The sequence below is a fragment of the Polyodon spathula genome, unplaced genomic scaffold, assembly GCF_017654505.1.
Source record: "Polyodon spathula isolate WHYD16114869_AA unplaced genomic scaffold, ASM1765450v1 scaffolds_765, whole genome shotgun sequence".
Taxonomy (NCBI): Eukaryota; Metazoa; Chordata; class Actinopteri; order Acipenseriformes; family Polyodontidae; genus Polyodon; species Polyodon spathula.
This window is the reverse complement of record NW_024472253.1, coordinates 62642-80108: the sequence shown is the minus strand read 5'-3', so window position 1 is coordinate 80108 and position 17467 is coordinate 62642. Positions and strand designations below refer to the sequence as shown.

Sequence of the window (17467 nt, the reverse complement as noted above, 5' to 3'; positions counted from 1 at the left end):
AAGTCATCACGTGATAATGGTGGAGTCACAGAAAACGCACATTATGCTACAAAAAGCTGCAATTACTTGTCCTGAAAACCGCTGTTTATCTGCAGTCCAGTGTTAAGCAGACCGTGTGTAGATTCGCCTATAGTAACCACCTCCATACACGCAGTGGGGTGTATGTGTGTGATCTGGAAAGAGGAATGTTGATATTCTCTTGGAGACAGTTTGGAGAAAGGAAATGTGCGTGTGTGTGTGTGTCTTTCCATTCATGAAACTGTTTCCAACCGAACAGGGCAACTTTAGAAACATCAATCTTTTAAAAATAAATCGAACAAATAGACAACCGAATCCTAAGCTAACTGTTCACATCAATTAGAATCACTTTTTTTTTTTTTTTAAATCTCATTGTATCCCCCGACCTGTGTTTATTTTCACGAAGGGGAGGTTGGCGGGGAGAGATAGGGAGAGAGGAGCGCGGTTCCGGCAGCCCGCTGAGTAATCGCATAATGCGTGTTTGCTTATTTTAAATCTGCGCCGGGTAAATGAAAGCTCCGCTCTTTGTTTTAAATCTAAGCGGTGTTTTTATTGTTAAAGGGACGCTAAGCGCTGCTCTCCACACAGCTGTTTTCTGAGGAGCACTTTCTCTGCTCTGGTCTATACACTATATCATTATCACACCTCCTGTGCTTACAAAAGCAAAGCTAGGTTAAATGCGCAATGGTGCAGCATGCAGGGTACAGTACTGACTCACATTCTGCATGCAGCTTACTGTGTCCCAGCCTCTCAAAGAACAACATTTCCATATGTAAAACATTATGTGTGGTTGTCTGCCAGAGCTACAGGCTTGTGTGGGAAACTTGCACGCATGGAAATGGCGTGTAATCACACAAATGTACTCCAGACAGCAACTCATGGGCATTACAAGGTTACGCTATTCCATCCATCCATCCATCCATCTACCTATCTCTCTCTTTATCTGTCTATCTATCTATCTATCTATTTATCTATCTATCATGTATGATATGAGCGACTGATCATGTATATTTATGTATATTATTGGTTTTATACGGCTGTTTAGAAAACCACACACCGGAGCTAAGCGGCGATTTGAGTTGATTTCTCAGCCGCTTCTTTAAATAAACAGCCCTTCTGTTATAATAATGGGAGTATTCTGAGATGCATGCTGAAATAGCTGAGCAAAGTCAGGCAAGAACAAACGACTCGGGGCTTTGATTGGCGTCCCCGTTCGTCTAAGCAGAATGGGGTTCACGAGGTTCGTGTAGCTGAATTTCTATCAAGAGCTTTGTCAAGCCCTCTGTCTGTAGCTTAGCCTCGCTACTAAAACCCAGTATGTTAAGAGCTACACTGAGTGAGGTGTTTGACATTGTTAACAGAGGACGGTAAGGTTTCCTGTTCGTGAGACTCGCTCTTTTTAAACGCGCTATAGATTCGCCTCGGCTCTAGGGTTTCGTGTCGGGTGGGGTAGGAAATGTTTCATCGGAAAGGCATTCGTTTCTGTTTCCAAATACTAAATAGCAAGCGCATGTCCAATTTTGCTTTTAATTTTAAACCGCAAACGTAAACTTAAAAAATTGAATATGCAGCAGTTGCTGGTGGAGTTGGAAAGGCTGGGCTGTGTGCACTGAGCCTGAGCACCAAACCGTCCATGCATGTGTGAGACTGGGCTGTGTGCACTGAGCCTGCGCACCAAACCGTCCATGCATGTGTGAGACTGGGCTGTGTGCACTGAGCCTGAGCACCAAACCGTCCATGCATGTGTGAGACTGGGCTGTGTGCACTGAGCCTGCGCACCAAACCGTCCATGCATGTGTGAGACTGGGCTGTGCCTGCACTGAGCCTGAGCCTGAGCACCAAACCGTCCATGCATGTGTGAGACTGGGCTGTGTGCACTGAGCCTGCGCACCAAACCGTCCATGCATGTGTGAGACTGGGATGTGTGCACTGAGCCTGAGCACCAAACCGTCCATGCATGTGTGAGACTGGGCTGTGTGCACTGAGCCTGAGCACCAAACCGTCCATGCATGTGTGAGACTGGGCTGTGTGCACTGAGCCTGAGCACCAAACCGTCCATGCATGTGTGAGACTGGGCTGTGTGCACTGAGCCTGAGCACCAAACCGTCCATGCATGTGTGAGACTGGGCTGTGTGCACTGAGCCTGAGCACCAAACCGTCCATGCATGTGTGAGACTGGGCTGTGTGCACTGAGCCTGCACACCAAACCGTCCATGCATGTGTATAAATGCGTTATTTTAGCATTATCTGTTACTGTAGATTTAAAATGATTACATCTACAGTAACATATTGTGCAATTAAAGAGCTCCTTTTTTATTTATTTTTCTTGCATAGAAAACCGAAAGGAGCGCGATTCCCGGATGTGAATGGGACCTCCAGGCAGGGCTCCTGAAAGCGATCTCGCTCCAAATGGAGACGCACTCTCTTTTCGGGGGGCCCGCAGGGAGGCTCCAGCCTCGGCGTGCCTAATCGGGTAGCGAGCCGTCACTCAAAAGGGCGAGACGTCAGAGCCAATATTTAGTTTGGAAAGCAGGCAGGCTCCAAGATAAACGGTACTGTTAGCGAGCCAGAGAAGACAAAGGGTAAGCCTCTTAGCAGAAGAAACTGCAGAGCTAGACTGAGGGGAAGGGTAAGTCCGCAAGCCATTTCTGAATTTAACAATAACTCTGGGGTATGGTTGGGAATAGTGCTGAAAAACACAAAAGCGCTCAGCGCCGAATAGGTGACAATGAATAACAATGAAAACGCGTATTGGTTTGCATTATACGTGGCACGGATTTCAGATGAACATATAGTACCACTTTGCACAGGAGAAAAAAAGGAGAGAGTTTCGCCCTGGAGTAAAAGTTTAGCACACGTGTCCCATCCATCTCCCTCTTCATTTTATTTGGAACGATTTATTTCTGCTCCCCAATCTAGCTCTAGCGGCGCCTCTTTAATCCGGGTCCAGCCGGAGAGAGGGTGGGGCAGCTGTTACTGAGAACACGGCTCTGTGTGTTTGTGTGCAGATTCAGAACGGACAGTGGGGGTGTCGGGCGATGGTAAAAAAGGGGAAACGACGGGATTTCGTTTTGTTGTTGTTTTTGCCAGTGGGACTGGGTCCGTTTTTGGAATCCTTTTCTTTCAGATAGATAGGTAGATAGAGATTGATGGATTGATTGGTTTGAAACGACAGTATTTTGAGCCAGCCTGACTATGGCTAACAGTTTAAAATGTTTTAATGTGCAGGCGAGGCTCAGTGTGCTTGTGACGCTGCCCGGGTGAGCTCGTTCGGGTTAATGTGCGGATATGCAGCATCCGTTTACAGCAGAGACACATGGATATCCTCAATTCCTTAGTGACACGCTGCAGCGTTACAGCTCCAGAAACATTCACGCGAAACACTTAACCCAGTCAGCACAGCTCTGTGCGGCTGTGCAGGGCATAGAGAAGAGGCAAAGGGCTTTTTTTAATTTTTTTTTTTTTTTTTAATGCAACACACAGACACGCCTTTTTGTAATTTAATTGATCTTTATCGCTCATCGTATTAATTGAAGGTATTACGTACGGGGATTTAAAAAAAACGGATTCCTCTGTCTGTTCTACACCGTGGTTTTGTTATCAGTTTCAGTAGGTGTCGATGTATCGAATTGTTTCTTAATTACTGAGTAGAGTTTGGGTGACACACTCAGGACTCAGTACACTTGCTAGTTCTACTTGTCTGGGTTCACAGACAAACAGAGCTCTGTTATACTTGTCAGTAGGGTGCATATCTTTTCATGACGTCCCCTTATTGTTTATGCGCAGAGAAAATTGGGTTGAGACACATTTTCTGCAAGCACCAGACGCAATAAGTGAGAGTAACACGCATAATGAAAAGAAAACGCGCACACACATGATGGAATCAGACCACATTCATTCTTACTGCTCCTCACAGTATGCATATATATCAACGCCATCTGCTGGGCACTGAATATATCACACTGTGAATGAATAGCTCCATGTCTCTGCAGTATTTCAGTGCATGTGCAGACCCAATGACAATACCGAAGCCTCATCAGCATGGTCATCTTTGTCTTAAACCTTGAATAAGTATTTTGTTTTTGGTTGCTTCCTACTATTTTTCTACAGAATAAGTTCTGGGGAGTTAAATAAACAAAACTCGATTAGGTAACAGCTTAAACATTGTCCTGATTTGATAACAGAGAGATGTGTGACAGCACACAGCTGTAACCTTTCACTGGCCAATATAATTTGGTTTCTTACTTGTTTTTGTAATGTAATGGGAGTCAATGCAGCCTCCCTCACTCGGTTCAGTCTCTCTTTCTCTGTCTATCTGCAGCAGGCAGGATGAAGACAACAGCCCTCGCACTGTTTATGGGAGCTCTTCTCTCCCTCGCCTCCACCCAGCAGGTAAGCCCCCTCCTCTCTCCCTTTCCCTTTCACACACTGTGGTTCTCTCTTTCTCTTACCCCTCACTATGATGTCATGTGGTTATCTCCTCTCTTGACCAATCGGTAGGCCGATCTGGAGGAGCCCACCCCCGAGGAGGAAGAGGAAGTGGAGATGTTCACCACCCCCGCCACTCAGATGGCAGCTGCCGCCTCCAACTTCGGCTTCAACCTGTACCGCCAGCTGGCGTACCGAGACCCTCAGGCCAACGTGTTCCTGTCTCCCCTTAGCATCGCCAGCGCGCTTACACAGCTGTCTCTGGGTAAGGGCTCGGGACCTCCATGCTCCTCCATTCCATACCAACTTAACTTATACAGAGTTCTTCACGTGCAAGCAATCAACAGCAAGCCAAAAGAGTTCCAAACTGCTCTCTAGCGAAACACCAAATCAAAGAGATGAGTTTCGAGCTTAGATTTAAAAACACTGACATTCCGGATCCAATCTGGAAGCGAGTACCAAAGGGAAGGAGTTTGCACAGTGAAAGCCCTCGCACTGTCATCTTTTCATCCAGTTCTTTTGGTGTGTTCTCCCCCCAGGTGGCTCCCCCAGGACGGAGCAGCAGCTCTACAGAGTGCTCCAATACCACCACCTGATGGACCCCCAGCTGCACAGCACTCTGAAAAACCTGCTGGCCAGCGTCAACACACCCAGCAAGGGCCTGAGCATGGCTTCACGAGTCTACATCAACAGGAGTGAGGAACTAGCCCACTCACACCCTCCCGAGCCCCCCGCTCACACACACCCCCTCCCGAGCCCACCGCTCACACACACACCCCCTCCCCTGAGCCCCCCGCTCACACACACACACCCTCCCGAGCCCCCCGCTCACACACACCCCCTCCTGAGCCCCCCGCTCACACACACCCCTTCCCGAGCCCTCCGCTCACACACACCCTTCCCCTGAGCCCCCCACTCACCCCTAGGAATCTGCTTACAGATTCGCTGAACTGTGGCTGTTTGACCCACAGAGCTGCGTCTGAAGGTGGATTACCTGAACGCGGTGGAGAAGGAATACGGCGTGCGGCCCAAGGCACTGATCGGCAGCCCCCATGCCGACCTGAAGGAGGTGAACGACTGGGTGCGCCAGCAGACGGGAGGGAAGATCTCCCATTTCCTGTCCGCGAGCCTCCCGCGCAGCACGGGCGTCCTGCCGCTGGGTGCCGCGCACTTCAGAGGTAGGCAGGGGAAGCCGTTGCTCAGACACAGCCTGCAGCTGACCAATCAGCAGGGACATTTTCAGCAGCACACTTTCTCCTTTACGATTTTTGTAGTTGCTTTTCTTTAAACTTTGAAAAGCGAGGTTCTGTTTTTTTTCCTTGGTAAGTTCCATAATTGAGCCAGTTCTGCACAAAACGATTTTTTATTTTTTATCATTTTTGTTATAGACCTTCATTAACAAAGTATTGAAATACACTGCCTCTCAAAAAACAAATCAACACAAGCTTTGCTTGCCGGCTGGTGAAAGCATACCTCTGTGTGGGTCACAGGTTGTTCTGGTGAAAGCATACCTCTGTGTGGGTCAAAGGGTGTTCTAGACAGCTGGCCGGCTGTAGGCACAGCATTAACTCTTTTCTGTCTGGTTGCAGGTCAGTGGGTCAGTCGGCTCCAGAAAGGGAGACCAGAGCCCTTCCAGGTGGACAGCTTGACCTCAATTCAAGTGCCCATGATGAGCGAGACCAACTACCCGGTGAAGCTGGGCATCGAGAGTGACCTCAACTGCAAGGTGAGCTGCACAGCCCCGCTGAGATCGGAATGGGTTTTAATAAGGTGTGAATACATCGTGTTCGGTGCTGCTGGGGTCACACACACACACACACAGAAGAACCTGCCAGCCTGTGTTTGTCAGCAGCACAGCGATGATGATTCCAGCACAGCTCTTTGTGCATGTCGTGTGCTGCTGGCGGCTCATTGAGTTTTCCTCTGCCTCCCTCCCCTCCAGATCACCCAGGTGCCGATGCAGGGTGATGTCAGCATACTGCTGTTCCTTCCCAATGAAGTGAGTCAGAACCTGACCCTGATTGAGGACAGCTTGACTGCTGAGTTCATCCACGACGTGGTCAGCGTGCTGCAGCCTGTGGACATGGACCTGTCCCTGCCTGTGCTCAGCCTGAGCTCTGAGAATGACCTGCTCCCACAGCTCCTCGATATGGGTGAGTCCCCATCCCTTTCTCCCTTCTCACACCTACCCCATCCCTCTCTCCCCTCACACCTCCTTTCTGTCGCTCTTTCTATCATTCTCTCTCGACAGGACTGGCCCAGTTGGCGTCGCAGCCGGAGCTGGTGAAGATCTCTGCCCAGCCTGGCAAGGTTTCCAGCGTGCATCACAAGGTGTCCCTTGAGGTGATGGAGGAAGGGGGTCAGGCCGTGAGAAGCAGCCCCTCTGAGAGCGGTCAGTCCTTAGCTCTGTCCTTTCACGTGAACCGCCCCTTCATCTTCCTGGTGCGGGACGACACTTCGGGAGCCATCCTGTTCATCGGCAGGGTCATGGACCCCCGCAAGATCAAGAGCAACTGAGACCCCGACACACAAACCCAGTGCGTGCACAACAGCAGCTACACAGCTTCACATCAACACATTTACTGAGGCACAACACACAGAGGTACAGTTGCAACACGTTGACATTATTGCTTTTAGTAAACATACTGTATGAAGTTTCTGCTCCACTCTGCCCTTCTTTGAAAACCCTGCTTTTTGAACATGCAGCTCTTCCTTCCTGTCTGCAAAGCTGGCTTCTGGGACTCATGAAACGCTGTGGCCATACACACCAATCTGTTTCACACGCACATACATTAAGACAAAACAGATAGATATATATTATGCACAAGTATTGCTAAAGGTTTTTTTTTTTTTTTGTACATTGGGTATAAGTATATATTTTTCTCTCTAAATACCCCTCTCCTTCTCACGAAATGACTCCCGCCTATTGGAGTCGCCAACTATTGATTATTTGGTTAAACTGTTTTTGGTTTTTTTTCCCCCTCAAATAAAAAAAAAATTAAGAAAAGGATTAAACCCTGCTGAAAGTTCTTCTAAACTAAGATGAAATAAGGATTGGCTGCTGTGTTCTTGTTAACTGGCATTTTGTAAGAGTTCCTAATAAAGAAGCAGGGTCCTTTGTACAATGTGTGTGGTTTGTTGGCTGGCTCCTTGCTTCCTACCATTGCATTGTAACCTAACCCTCTGCAACAATCTCTCTCTAGTAGATGTCGGAAATGCCATGCTTTTTCGACGTGGCATTTTTAACTGAAGGATGTCTTGCTTCCACTTGAAGCCACGTTCCGCAGGACGACCAGCTGCACTTCGCTTCCCACTTTCTGGCAGTGCTTTTGACATTTCTGGAACCCTGAAAAAGCACTTTCAAAAATAATTCTCCCTGTCACTGGGGAACACATTACTGGCTCAGCCACAAGGAAGAAGAAACGAAACACGCTTTCAAATTGGACATTTTTTTAGGCAACGCAGATCTTCCTCCAGTGCTTTTGAAATGGGGAAGAATGTGATATCAGCTTGTGGCGCTGTTAGTTCACATTGCAGTTCAAATTTCCATCAGTCGACACAATGCCTTCTTCAGAGGCTGTAGCGCCTGCCCAGTTTGCCATGGTGTGCCTCTTCCTGGTGGTGCTGGCAGGAAGTCCCTGGTTTGGTCAGGCGGTGCGCTGGGATTACAGCACCCCCCGGAGACACAGCTCCATCTCCTGAAGTTCCTGTACCAGCTCGAACGCAGGGCCGCAGTGGAGGGTCAGGATCCGCTGAGCTTCAGGGATTACAGACAGAGCCTGGGGGACTGAATGACTACAGAGAGAGGGGAAGAGGATGAGTGGGGATATGGGAGAGAGAGAGACAGAAGGGCAGAATGACTGTTGAGCGCTTGAGTTAGCTTGACCAGATTTACAGGGGTCGTTCTTACCCGTTGAAGTGCAGCTGGGCCAGTTTGAAGAGCTGGTGTCCCAGTTCAACACTGTCATCCCCATACTGGGAGCGAACCACGTCCACACTGCAGCTCAACTGGGCTGCAGCCTGCTCCCACTGCCCTGAAACACGCACACAGAGAAGGAATGCTGCATGTTTCTACAATTCATTCATATATATTCTGTAAGGGTTTGAAATGTAGTAAGGCTACCTCTCTTTGTGTAGAACGCGTTTCACGATCATGTCTAGAATTAAATAATTAAAACTAAGCACCCATTCCTCACCCATGACAGCGTAGGCACGTGCCAGAGAGTCGGCGATCTCACCCTGCACTGGGTGTGTCTGGGACAGGAAGCCTTTCACTCGCCCCTGGCATGCCCGCAACCCCTTCACTGCTCGGTCTGAGAGAGAGAGAGAGATATCAAGCCAACACACACACAGTGTGACTTAAGCAGAGATAAAACAGTGAGTGTCTCACACACACACACACACACACACACACACACACACACACACAGAGTTCTCACCCGGCCTGTCTCTCTCAATCAGCTCCACAGCTTTCTGGATCTCTTCCTGGATTCCCAGCAGTTTTCGAGAGAGCTCTAGTCGGGACAGGGCGAGCCCACAGGACCCCTGGGAGCAGCAGTATTGCTCCTGGCTCCCCTGTATGGACTGACACAACAAAGCACCACACTGGTCACAACACTGACCCACCCCTGCTGGAACAGCAGAGCATTACAATAGCACATGAGATTAACAGGGTTCTGCATCTCACCCCGGGAGAGTTCATTAAATCACATTCAAATACAAAATGGAACCGAAAAAAAAAACCTGTTCAAACAATAGAAGTGAACGTGATACCTCCACAGGTGACCCACAACGAGTGCAGCGGACCCCGAGCAGCTCTGCCAGCTGACCTTTACCCTCTGACCCCTGCTCCTCACAGCATGCAGCACACTGACACAGGAAGAAGTACTGCTCCTCTAGGAGGCGCCGTCTCTCACACACGGGCATTCGGCTTCGATGCGGCCCTGCAGACAGAGACGGTTAGAGACGCAGACTAGCCCCGCAGAGAGAGAAAGAGAGAGAGAGAGAGAGAGGGGCTATCACAACCCTGCAAATTAAACTGTTCCTCCCTTATAGTTGCATGAATAACTCCTAGCAGTACACAAGGAGACGCAGATGAGATGTATTCATACTGTGAGTTTGAGCCACTCCAGGTTTTACTTTCTGCGGGTCTAATAAGATTCCTATTGCAGAGCATTGCTGTATTAACCAGCATCCATCTTCACATTGACGCCCCAACTCAACCCCGCGGAACTGAGGTAAAGGAAGCAGGAAGCCGCGGTTACCGTAGCAGTGCAGCAGCTCCTGGCCGGCTCCGATTGGCTGGGAAGCTCGGACAGTGACGGTGTTTGCCCTGAAGGTGGCGCTGGTGTTGGGGGAGCAGGAGTGGTTCAGTAAGCTCAGAGTGGGGAATATAGCCGTCGCAATTCGAACCTGAGCACTGGACTCCACTGTGCTTTGACCCCGGCCTGAGAACAGAGGAGGGAGGGGGTGAGATCAGTCCTATCAAACACCTTTGTAACCAACACACAGTCATTATCCACTGAGTCTGTCTGTATTTCACTGACTCGCACAGCAAAAAATACTGATCTAGTGAAGGAGGCTTACAGGATAAAATACAATTTACTGTCAGTACGGACTAACCATGAATGAACCAAATTCATGAATTCTCAAAGCGCTCACATATCGAGGAAGCACTGTTCCCGTTCACGGTGCGATTGGAAACTGGGATTCGCTCTTACTGTATATGTATTATTAATGAATTGCCAAGGGTTTTACTGGCAACAACAAGACCTGGACGCCTGAATGTATTAAAAAATGTTGCAGAGTACAGAAGGGTTCCAGAAGGGTGTTGAAATGGATAAAGTTGCGCACGCACCTGAGCGCAGTAACATGGGAGCGTTTGACTCACCCGAGTCTCTTACTGCTGTCACAGCCTGAGCATTACACCTCAGCTGCAGCATGTGCCTTAGCGCCGCTGTTCCCAGCATGCTCAACTCTGGGGACGGCTCTCTGCATTCCTCTTTCTCCGACTGGCCCACGCTTCCTGAATTCTCCCCCCTGTCCTCATCAGATTGGCTGCTGTTCTGCTGTTCCTGCGACAGGGCACTGCTCTCACCCACTGCCCCCTTCTCCACTGGCTGGCTGAAGCTCTTGGCTCCGCCCCAGGTGTCCGGCAGTGGCCCCTCCTCCTGCAGCCGCTGGCACAGCATCGCTATGGTAACCCCGCACAGGAAGCGCAGTGCTGGGCTGTGCCTCTGGGAGTGAGGTAGCAGGTGATGCACTGAGAGGTAGGAGGAGCCGAGGTAGCGCCCTGCAGAGTCACAGCCAGGCAGGACCAGCGGGGCTGCAACACCTCGGCCTGGGTCCAGGCCACCCTGTTGGGGGTCAGCCCTGGCTGGGGGCCCCGTCTCTGCTGCTAGAGTCTTGTCAATCTCTGACAGTTCTTTCTCTTGCAAGGAATCGCCATTCCCCTTTGAGGCACCCACACCTTGGGATCCTTCACCAACATTTCCCAGTGGATCCGTTCCCTTCAGCTCGCCTGCCTCCTCTGCTGCTCCCCCAGAGCAGCCGAGCTTACTCGCCGACCCCACTACAGCAGTCCGCAGTCCTGCAGCCCTCCCACTCATCTGTTCCTGGGCCCCCAGCACCTCTTCCAGCCCGGCCACCAGTGCCACCCGAAGAGCCAGTTGAGCCAGCACCCCCAGAGTGAGCAGTGCACCTCCTAAAGGGCACTCCGTCTTGTGATACCCCTCCCAGGCCTGCCCCTGGCACTCCTCCCCACAGTATCGAGCGTAGCAGCATCCCTGGCACGGCACGGGGGCCACCACTTTGCTCAGACAGCGGTGGCAGTGCCAGTCCTCAGTGCCAGCCTTTTGATTTGGTTTCTCGAGCCTCACTTTAGCTCCTGTTCCAGGGATTAAAACGCAGGCAAAAGCTTCCTCCTCCAGCACGGCCTCCCCCGCGGCAATCCTGGACACAGCCATGAGGTGGCGACCTCTGCTGGGGTCAAACTGCAGTGCCACAGCGGGACAGGCTGAGGGGAGCAGCACTAGACCCTGCTCCTCCTGCAGCCCCTGGCTCTCCGTGGTCACTTTGTGAGTCAGTCCTCCAGTGGTGTCTGAGGGACAGGGGGCGCTAGCCTCCCCACTGCTAGCCTCCCCACCGCCCCCCTCCAGTCGTGAGAGGCACTCCGCCCGGCGCCCCAGCAGTTTGGGGTGCAGGTTTTTGGGGTAACCACAACTCAGAGCTCGGCTGATGTCCTTCAGACATTCCTGAAGAAACAAAGACTTGTTTTAGACAACGGTTTTAAAAGTAGGTCATTTCCTCAGTATTTATTAACTATAAGCTTACATGTACATTTCTTGACTTTAAAGTACAAACAAACAAGGGAATTTATTTGCCTTCAATGTTCACGTCTCAGCTGAAGACGAGTTGCCTGCGGTCCTGAAAGCAGTCACAGACTTTTGAATACAGATTTTAGCTGATCCCATGAAAAAAGGGATCACCACTTTAAACAAACACTCACAAGATACCTCTGCAAGTACTAAAAAACAAAACGTTACATTCTGAGATAAACATTTCAACTAGCACTCTTTTTCAATATCTTTACCAAAGACCTAGCAGCAAAATGCATGACTAAGAATTTACTCTGTAATAGTCTATACAGAATTTCTATGGGGGTACAAAGACCCTGCCAAACCTGCCCCAGCGCCGCTGTCAATACCCGATGAGCCCCCACCTGGTAGTGCTTCAGATGCAGCAGTGCGGCTGAGCGGTTGGCGTAGCAGAGTGCCCTCTCCTCACTGCCCGGGGCAGCCTGGCACAGCCCCTGTGGAGATAACAGCACCTCGTCAAGCAGAAGGGGCCGCGACAACCACACGCACCCACGCATACACACGCATGCACCCACGCAAGCACACACTTGTATGCTTTTAAAAAGGTCTTCAACACAATGTGGAGTAGCAGTGGATTACCAAAGGGATTCTCGTCTTCGTATTGAAAGGGACTGCTGCAGAGGGACTGGTCCATGCAGTAAGCTGTTCTTTATATGGAGCAGGGGCAGAAGCACAGTAGGTTAGGAACACTGAGGAAGGCACTAGCCTGAGCTTCTGTCCACTTGAGTTTGTTTCTTACAGTTTTACCCTAGAATTCAGATTGGTGTGAAGGACAGGAACCCGGCAATGACCTGGGTGTAGTGATGTACCTGTGAGTAGAGCAGTGCAGCCTGGGTGTAGTGATGTACCTGTGAGTAGAGCAGTGCAGCCTGGGTGTAGTGATGTACCTGTGAGTAGAGCAGTGCAGCCTGGGTGTAGTGATGTACCTGTGAGTAGAGCAGTGCAGCCTGGGTGTAGTGATGTACCTGTGAGTAGAGCAGTGCAGCCTGGGTGTAGTGATGTACCTGTGAGTAGAGCAGTGCAGCCTGGGTGTAGTGATGTACCTGTGAGTAGAGCAGTGCAGCCTGGGTGTAGTGAGCCTGGGTGTGTGCAGCCTGGGTGTAGTGATGTACCTGTGAGTAGAGCAGTGCAGCCTGGGTGTAGTGATGTACCTGTGAGTAGAGCAGTGCAGCCTGGGTGTAGTGATGTACCTGTGAGTAGAGCAGTGCAGCCTGGGTGTAGTGGCGCTCTTTGAAGCTGGCATTGCCCTGCTCTCTGTAGGACCTGGCGGCAGTGGGGTCCTTGTGTACTGGGCGACTCTGTGACAGTCCGATCAGAAACTCAGCATCTTCATGGCTAGACACAGCGAGACACAGACAGGGTCAGCATGTATTGCGTGTTCAAACATGATCATAAAAGCCAGAGTGCTGGAAGAGACAGCAGCTACTTATTTTAACCAACTTTCAAACGATTAGCAACCTAATCGATTAGCACTTGCGTGTGGCCCAGTTTCAAACCACCTGTTTTCAAGCCTGCTAACTGAAGTGACTACAGCACAAAATCAATTGAAGACGGTGTGGTTACAATATTTTCATGCAACTTATATCCAAACCTTGTGTGTAGATCCAGCTTGCACTGCCAGTCAATTCAAACTGAAAGAGCAACTTCGTGTTCAGTGTAAGAGACATTAATATACAATTCGCGTTTCACTGCCCCATGACATTACATTTTAGAAGGGATTTCATTAATCATACTGCCTCCTTGTGGTTCTAAACAGAACCCTGTCATGCATGTGGATTGCTCATGTGTTCTATAGAACCCCTTGCAGCCTCTGCAATAGGCTTGTGACACCTAATCCTGCATTAAGAGACGTTAGCGAGGTCTGTTTGTTTCTGGTACGTTATTGCAGTGTGCATGAGATTAAGAATTGAAGTAAATTTCGACCAGGAATCTAATAATTCTACTGTTTTGAACATGCAGACCGCACTCGACCAGGAACTCTTGCACAGACAGCCCTTCCGTTTACTCATCTGTGTGTTACTGTTTATCTAGTCCGAGTTAAAGCGTTAAGGTCACAAGCCTGTAAATCAATTTTTAAACCTGCAATTTAACAGTGCACAGGTCTTTCCGATTCCCCACAGAAACCGCGACATGATGTTTATCAGCAACTTCGCTGCCTGCAGCAGCGTGCGGGGCAGCTTCCAGCCGTACTCACTTCAGCACTGAAAAGCAGAAGCTGAAAATATCGCTCGGTTCCGAGGATGACGTGAACGCCCGTTTCTGAGCCGAGGATAAGCGCTCCCATTTTCTGAGAACGAGGTCCCGCCACTCCGGGCACGGGAGATCCATGTTCAGGGTCCGGGCAACTCTCTCGGTGCGGCGGCGGCGGCGGCTCTGCGTTCAGACCCGGGGGGGGGGGAGGGGGGAGGGGAGGGGAGAGGCGTCCACGCCGCCCAACACACGACCAGAAACTGCGGCTCTGTGCGCCATGCTGGCTCAAAACCAGGACGCTGATAAGATAACGTTAAAAAAAAAAAAAAAAATTAAAAAAAGAGATATTTTATACAATGCTCGCTCACAATGAGAAACCTTAACGTGAAGGAATATATTTACTTATTTTAAATAACATTTACAATAATAACAACAACACTAATAATAATAATAATAATAATAAATAATAATAATAAACAACAACAAATAATAATAATAATAATAATAATAATAATAATAATAATAATAATCTATCTTGGGGGCGGGGCTCCAGGGTGTGACGTCACTGAGATGATAAACAGGCCCCGCGCGCAGCCCAAGAGCTAAGTTGGCGCCAAAACAAGCGAGCGAAGGAGAAGGAGAAGGAGAAGGAAAAGAAAAGGAAGAAGAAGGAGAAGAAGAGGAGGAAAGTGCGGCAATTAAAAGAAGCGAAATTAAAAATATATAAAAAGCGAAGATGAGCGGTGCGCTGACCCGAGGCGCTATCCCGGTGAGTAGCTGCGCGGTTTCTGTGTTGTTAATAAAGATGTCGCTGCGAGGGGTCTCACAGCAGCTGTGTAGACGTGTTACATGCATCATAACAATCAAACTCCGCGTTTGATAACTGCAGAGCGCACTGGAGAACCGCGTTTGATAACTGCAGAGCGCACTGGAGAACCGCGTTTGATAACTGCAGAGCGCACTGGAGAACCGCGTTTGATAACTGCAGAGCGCACTGGAGAACCGCGTTTGCACCGGTTAATTGTCAGGCCTGCTGTCGCAGTACGGTGTTGCAAACCCCTAATGCAGGGTTGATGCGGTTCTCAAGCTCTGATTAGAGAATACGTTTCTGAAGTAAAAGTTGTCCAGTGCTAAGAAATCAAACTGAATTTGTGAACGGGGTCTTGGTGAAAAGCCTGTACCGCTGCGGTGAAAGCGTCCTCCCCGGGGGAGCCGGAGGGAGCGTTGCCGATGCTTACACATGCCAGCAGGCATGGGAGTTTAAGAGTGTGTTTAAATCGTGCTAAACCGAGCCACAGTACAGTATTCATTCCGCTCTGTACCCGCCCGGATTCGAGTGCAAACTGGGCTTTGGAAACATCAGACGGTGCTCGAATCCGAAACCACCCGCCCTGCGCAGCTCAGTCTTTGCAGGACGCTGCTGCGGAGCAAGGGAACACGAGGTTTTGTACAAGATCGTGTTGCTACATAACCTTGCTTTTGCCAGTGCTTAAAAATGCATGGTAATTGGAGTGAATTAATTTGTGTGTGTGTTTTTTTTTTCCAGGCCATCGCAAAGGGAGACCAGATTCAAAACCCAGTCCTACAAGCTGTTGTAAGCGTATTATTATTATTATTATTTGCCCTTGTTGTAAACTTGCTTGTTTTGCATGAAGTGTACCTACACGCCACGCTTGTAAACACATTGTCTCCCTTGTGCTGTCCCTCTCCAAAGAACGTAAGACGCCTCGATGGTGGCAGTGGATTACCTCGCTTCCGACTGGTGATGAGCGATGGAGTGCACTTCGTGTCCTGTAAGCGTTGAAATACAAATATAGATAGAGCTATCACTGTTGCTAATTGTGTTTTAATTAAGATGGGCTGCTCTGTCCACCTACTAGCACACACACCATAGTGGTTTGTTTGCTTGAGGAAAAAAAAAAAAATAATACAGCCATTGATAAGTGTAGGTAACTATTGTAAAAGCTTGTGTCCTTCCAGAACTGGCTTGTTCATTCTGTTTTTTTTGTGTGTTTTGCAGCCTTTATGTTGGCGACTCAGCTGAATGTCCTGGTGGAGCAGAAAGAGATTGATGTCAACTGCGTCTGCAAGATCAAGAAATACATTGTGAACACACTGAAGGATGGAAGGTAAGCGAGGCAAGCGTGGAACCAGAGGCTCAAACTAGACAGCTTGCACGGAAGACATTGTACAAAATGTTTATACAGTTTTACCCATTGACAAAGCTAGCAGTTCTGGAGAGACTGGAGCATGTGTGTAACATGCAGGATACCTGCCATTGACATGTGTGTGCGTGGTGCACGCCCTTTACTGCCTGAAATCTTATACTTTTCAAATGTCCAGCTAGTAAATCTCCCCCAGAGATCGAGGCTTTTGTCCTGGAAACCTTGTGCTGTTTCCATTGCACATTGACAAGTATTAACTTTGTATCGATTTTAATTTTAAACGAAACTGATAGACTTCTCTTCCTTTTCCAGGCGTGTGGTTGTAATCATGGATCTGGAGGTCCTGAAATGTGCCAGTGATGTAGGAGGGAAGATTGGAGAGCCAGTTCTATATGTGGAAGGTAACACCGATCACTGCTATTGAAGTGCAGTCACTGCGTTGGGTGCCTGGGCATCTCCAGCTCGACGCTTGGACTTTGAAATGTTAGGAAACATTTTTGCAATGATTTCAATTGTGAATTTGTTCTTTTCAGCATTGTAATAGTCAAGAACAGCTACAGCATTGTCATTCTCATGTATTGTGATTGTCAGCGATTAAGTCGGTTCTACTGTAGTGATTAAACTGTCTTTTTTGTTGTTTTACCCTATTACAATTATTACAACAGAGCACAGATAAAATAAAGCATTAAACTCCTCCGTTAGAATCTGAATATGCGTCTCGTACAAACCTGATGTGTGCAGTCCTTGTAAGAGGCTGTGTGGTCCAGTGGTTAAAGAAACGGGCTTGTAACCAGGAGGTCCCCGGTTCAAATCCCAGCGCAGCCACTGACTTCAAGTGACTGTGCAGCAGATGCATTGTTCATCTTGTAAAGCGCGTTGTGGTGGTGATCCACTATGAAGGGTGCTATATAAAAAGAATGAATAGACTTAACATTTTATATGTTACAATTTTTTTAGTATTTTGTAATATTGTGTGTTTTTTCTTTGTGTCCATTATACAAAAGGTCGCATCAATGACACAAAAACAAGCATAACGTTGCTTTGTGCGTCATTAGCTTGACTGTCTGGAAGAGCTCAATGTCTGTACTGAGGGTGGGTCATTCCCAAATAGTAGAATCTCTGCTGTGGTATCGCCTGGTGAATCAGGCATGTGTCCTCCCTTTTTCATTTCATTCCCTCCAGGTGCAGCACAGACAACATCGCCTACTTCAAACCCACCTGCCAGGCCATTCAAGCAGCAAAGCAGTTGCGATTCTGAGGGTAAACAACAGCTTTTAAATGTTTAATGTG

The 17467-nt window shown here is 48.9% G+C and overlaps 3 protein-coding genes across 4 annotated transcripts in view; 2 read left to right on the top strand and 1 right to left on the bottom strand.

The window, feature by feature from the left end:
- Nucleotides 1-2436: 2436 nt before the first annotated feature.
- serpinf1 (serpin peptidase inhibitor, clade F (alpha-2 antiplasmin, pigment epithelium derived factor), member 1) lies at nucleotides 2437-7568 on the top strand. The gene is made up of 8 exons (XM_041241292.1): nucleotides 2437-2647; nucleotides 4340-4410; nucleotides 4519-4711; nucleotides 4986-5141; nucleotides 5418-5624; nucleotides 6036-6172; nucleotides 6389-6599; nucleotides 6698-7568. The coding sequence occupies exons 2-8, from the start codon at nucleotides 4348-4350 to the stop codon at nucleotides 6961-6963; spliced, it is 1233 nt and encodes a 410-aa protein (XP_041097226.1). The 5' UTR covers nucleotides 2437-2647; nucleotides 4340-4347; the 3' UTR covers nucleotides 6964-7568.
- On the bottom strand, nucleotides 7130-14150 carry smyd4 (SET and MYND domain containing 4). Of its 2 annotated transcripts, none has more exons than XM_041241284.1 (10): nucleotides 14017-14150; nucleotides 13013-13157; nucleotides 12167-12256; nucleotides 10337-11699; nucleotides 9711-9893; nucleotides 9220-9389; nucleotides 8886-9030; nucleotides 8643-8759; nucleotides 8357-8480; nucleotides 7130-8241 (listed from the first exon to the last, which is right to left on the bottom strand). In XM_041241284.1, exons 1-10 carry the CDS (start codon nucleotides 14148-14150, stop codon nucleotides 8112-8114), a joined length of 2601 nt encoding a protein of 866 aa, XP_041097218.1. In that variant the 3' UTR covers nucleotides 7130-8111. The 2 variants fall into 2 exon arrangements, 1 of the variants encoding a protein (XP_041097218.1); XR_005948550.1 differs by having other exon boundaries at nucleotides 8150-8241; nucleotides 8357-8475.
- Nucleotides 14111-17467, top strand: part of rpa1 (replication protein A1) — a 16593-nt gene continuing 13236 nt past the window's right edge. The window contains exons 1-7 of the mRNA XM_041241291.1: nucleotides 14111-14175; nucleotides 14566-14781; nucleotides 15559-15606; nucleotides 15727-15805; nucleotides 16033-16141; nucleotides 16490-16578; nucleotides 17360-17437. Of these exons, the coding sequence (XP_041097225.1) occupies nucleotides 14749-14781; nucleotides 15559-15606; nucleotides 15727-15805; nucleotides 16033-16141; nucleotides 16490-16578; nucleotides 17360-17437 (436 nt within the window). The 5' untranslated portion in view covers nucleotides 14111-14175; nucleotides 14566-14748. The remainder of the gene's footprint in view (nucleotides 14176-14565; nucleotides 14782-15558; nucleotides 15607-15726; nucleotides 15806-16032; nucleotides 16142-16489; nucleotides 16579-17359; nucleotides 17438-17467) is intronic.

What these genes read in the sequence shown, in the direction of transcription:
- smyd4 (XM_041241284.1), bottom strand. Translation starts at nt 14,150, where the DNA reads ATGGATCTCCCGTGCCCGGAGTGGCGGGACCTCGTTCTCAGAAAATGG. An exon ending in TTCTGCTTTTCAGTGCTGAA is followed by an intron (nt 13,158 to 14,016) that starts GTGAGTACGGCT and finishes CGCTGTGTCTAG; the next exon opens with CCATGAAGATGCTGAGTTTC. An exon ending in TGCATCTGAAGCACTACCAG is followed by an intron (nt 11,700 to 12,166) that starts GTGGGGGCTCAT and finishes TTGTTTCTTCAG; the next exon opens with GAATGTCTGAAGGACATCAG.
- serpinf1 (XM_041241292.1), top strand. Translation starts at nt 4,348, where the DNA reads ATGAAGACAACAGCCCTCGCACTGTTTATGGGAGCTCTTCTCTCCCTC. An exon ending in CCCTCGCCTCCACCCAGCAG is followed by an intron (nt 4,411 to 4,518) that starts GTAAGCCCCCTC and finishes ACCAATCGGTAG; the next exon opens with GCCGATCTGGAGGAGCCCAC. An exon ending in GGGTGCCGCGCACTTCAGAG is followed by an intron (nt 5,625 to 6,035) that starts GTAGGCAGGGGA and finishes GTCTGGTTGCAG; the next exon opens with GTCAGTGGGTCAGTCGGCTC.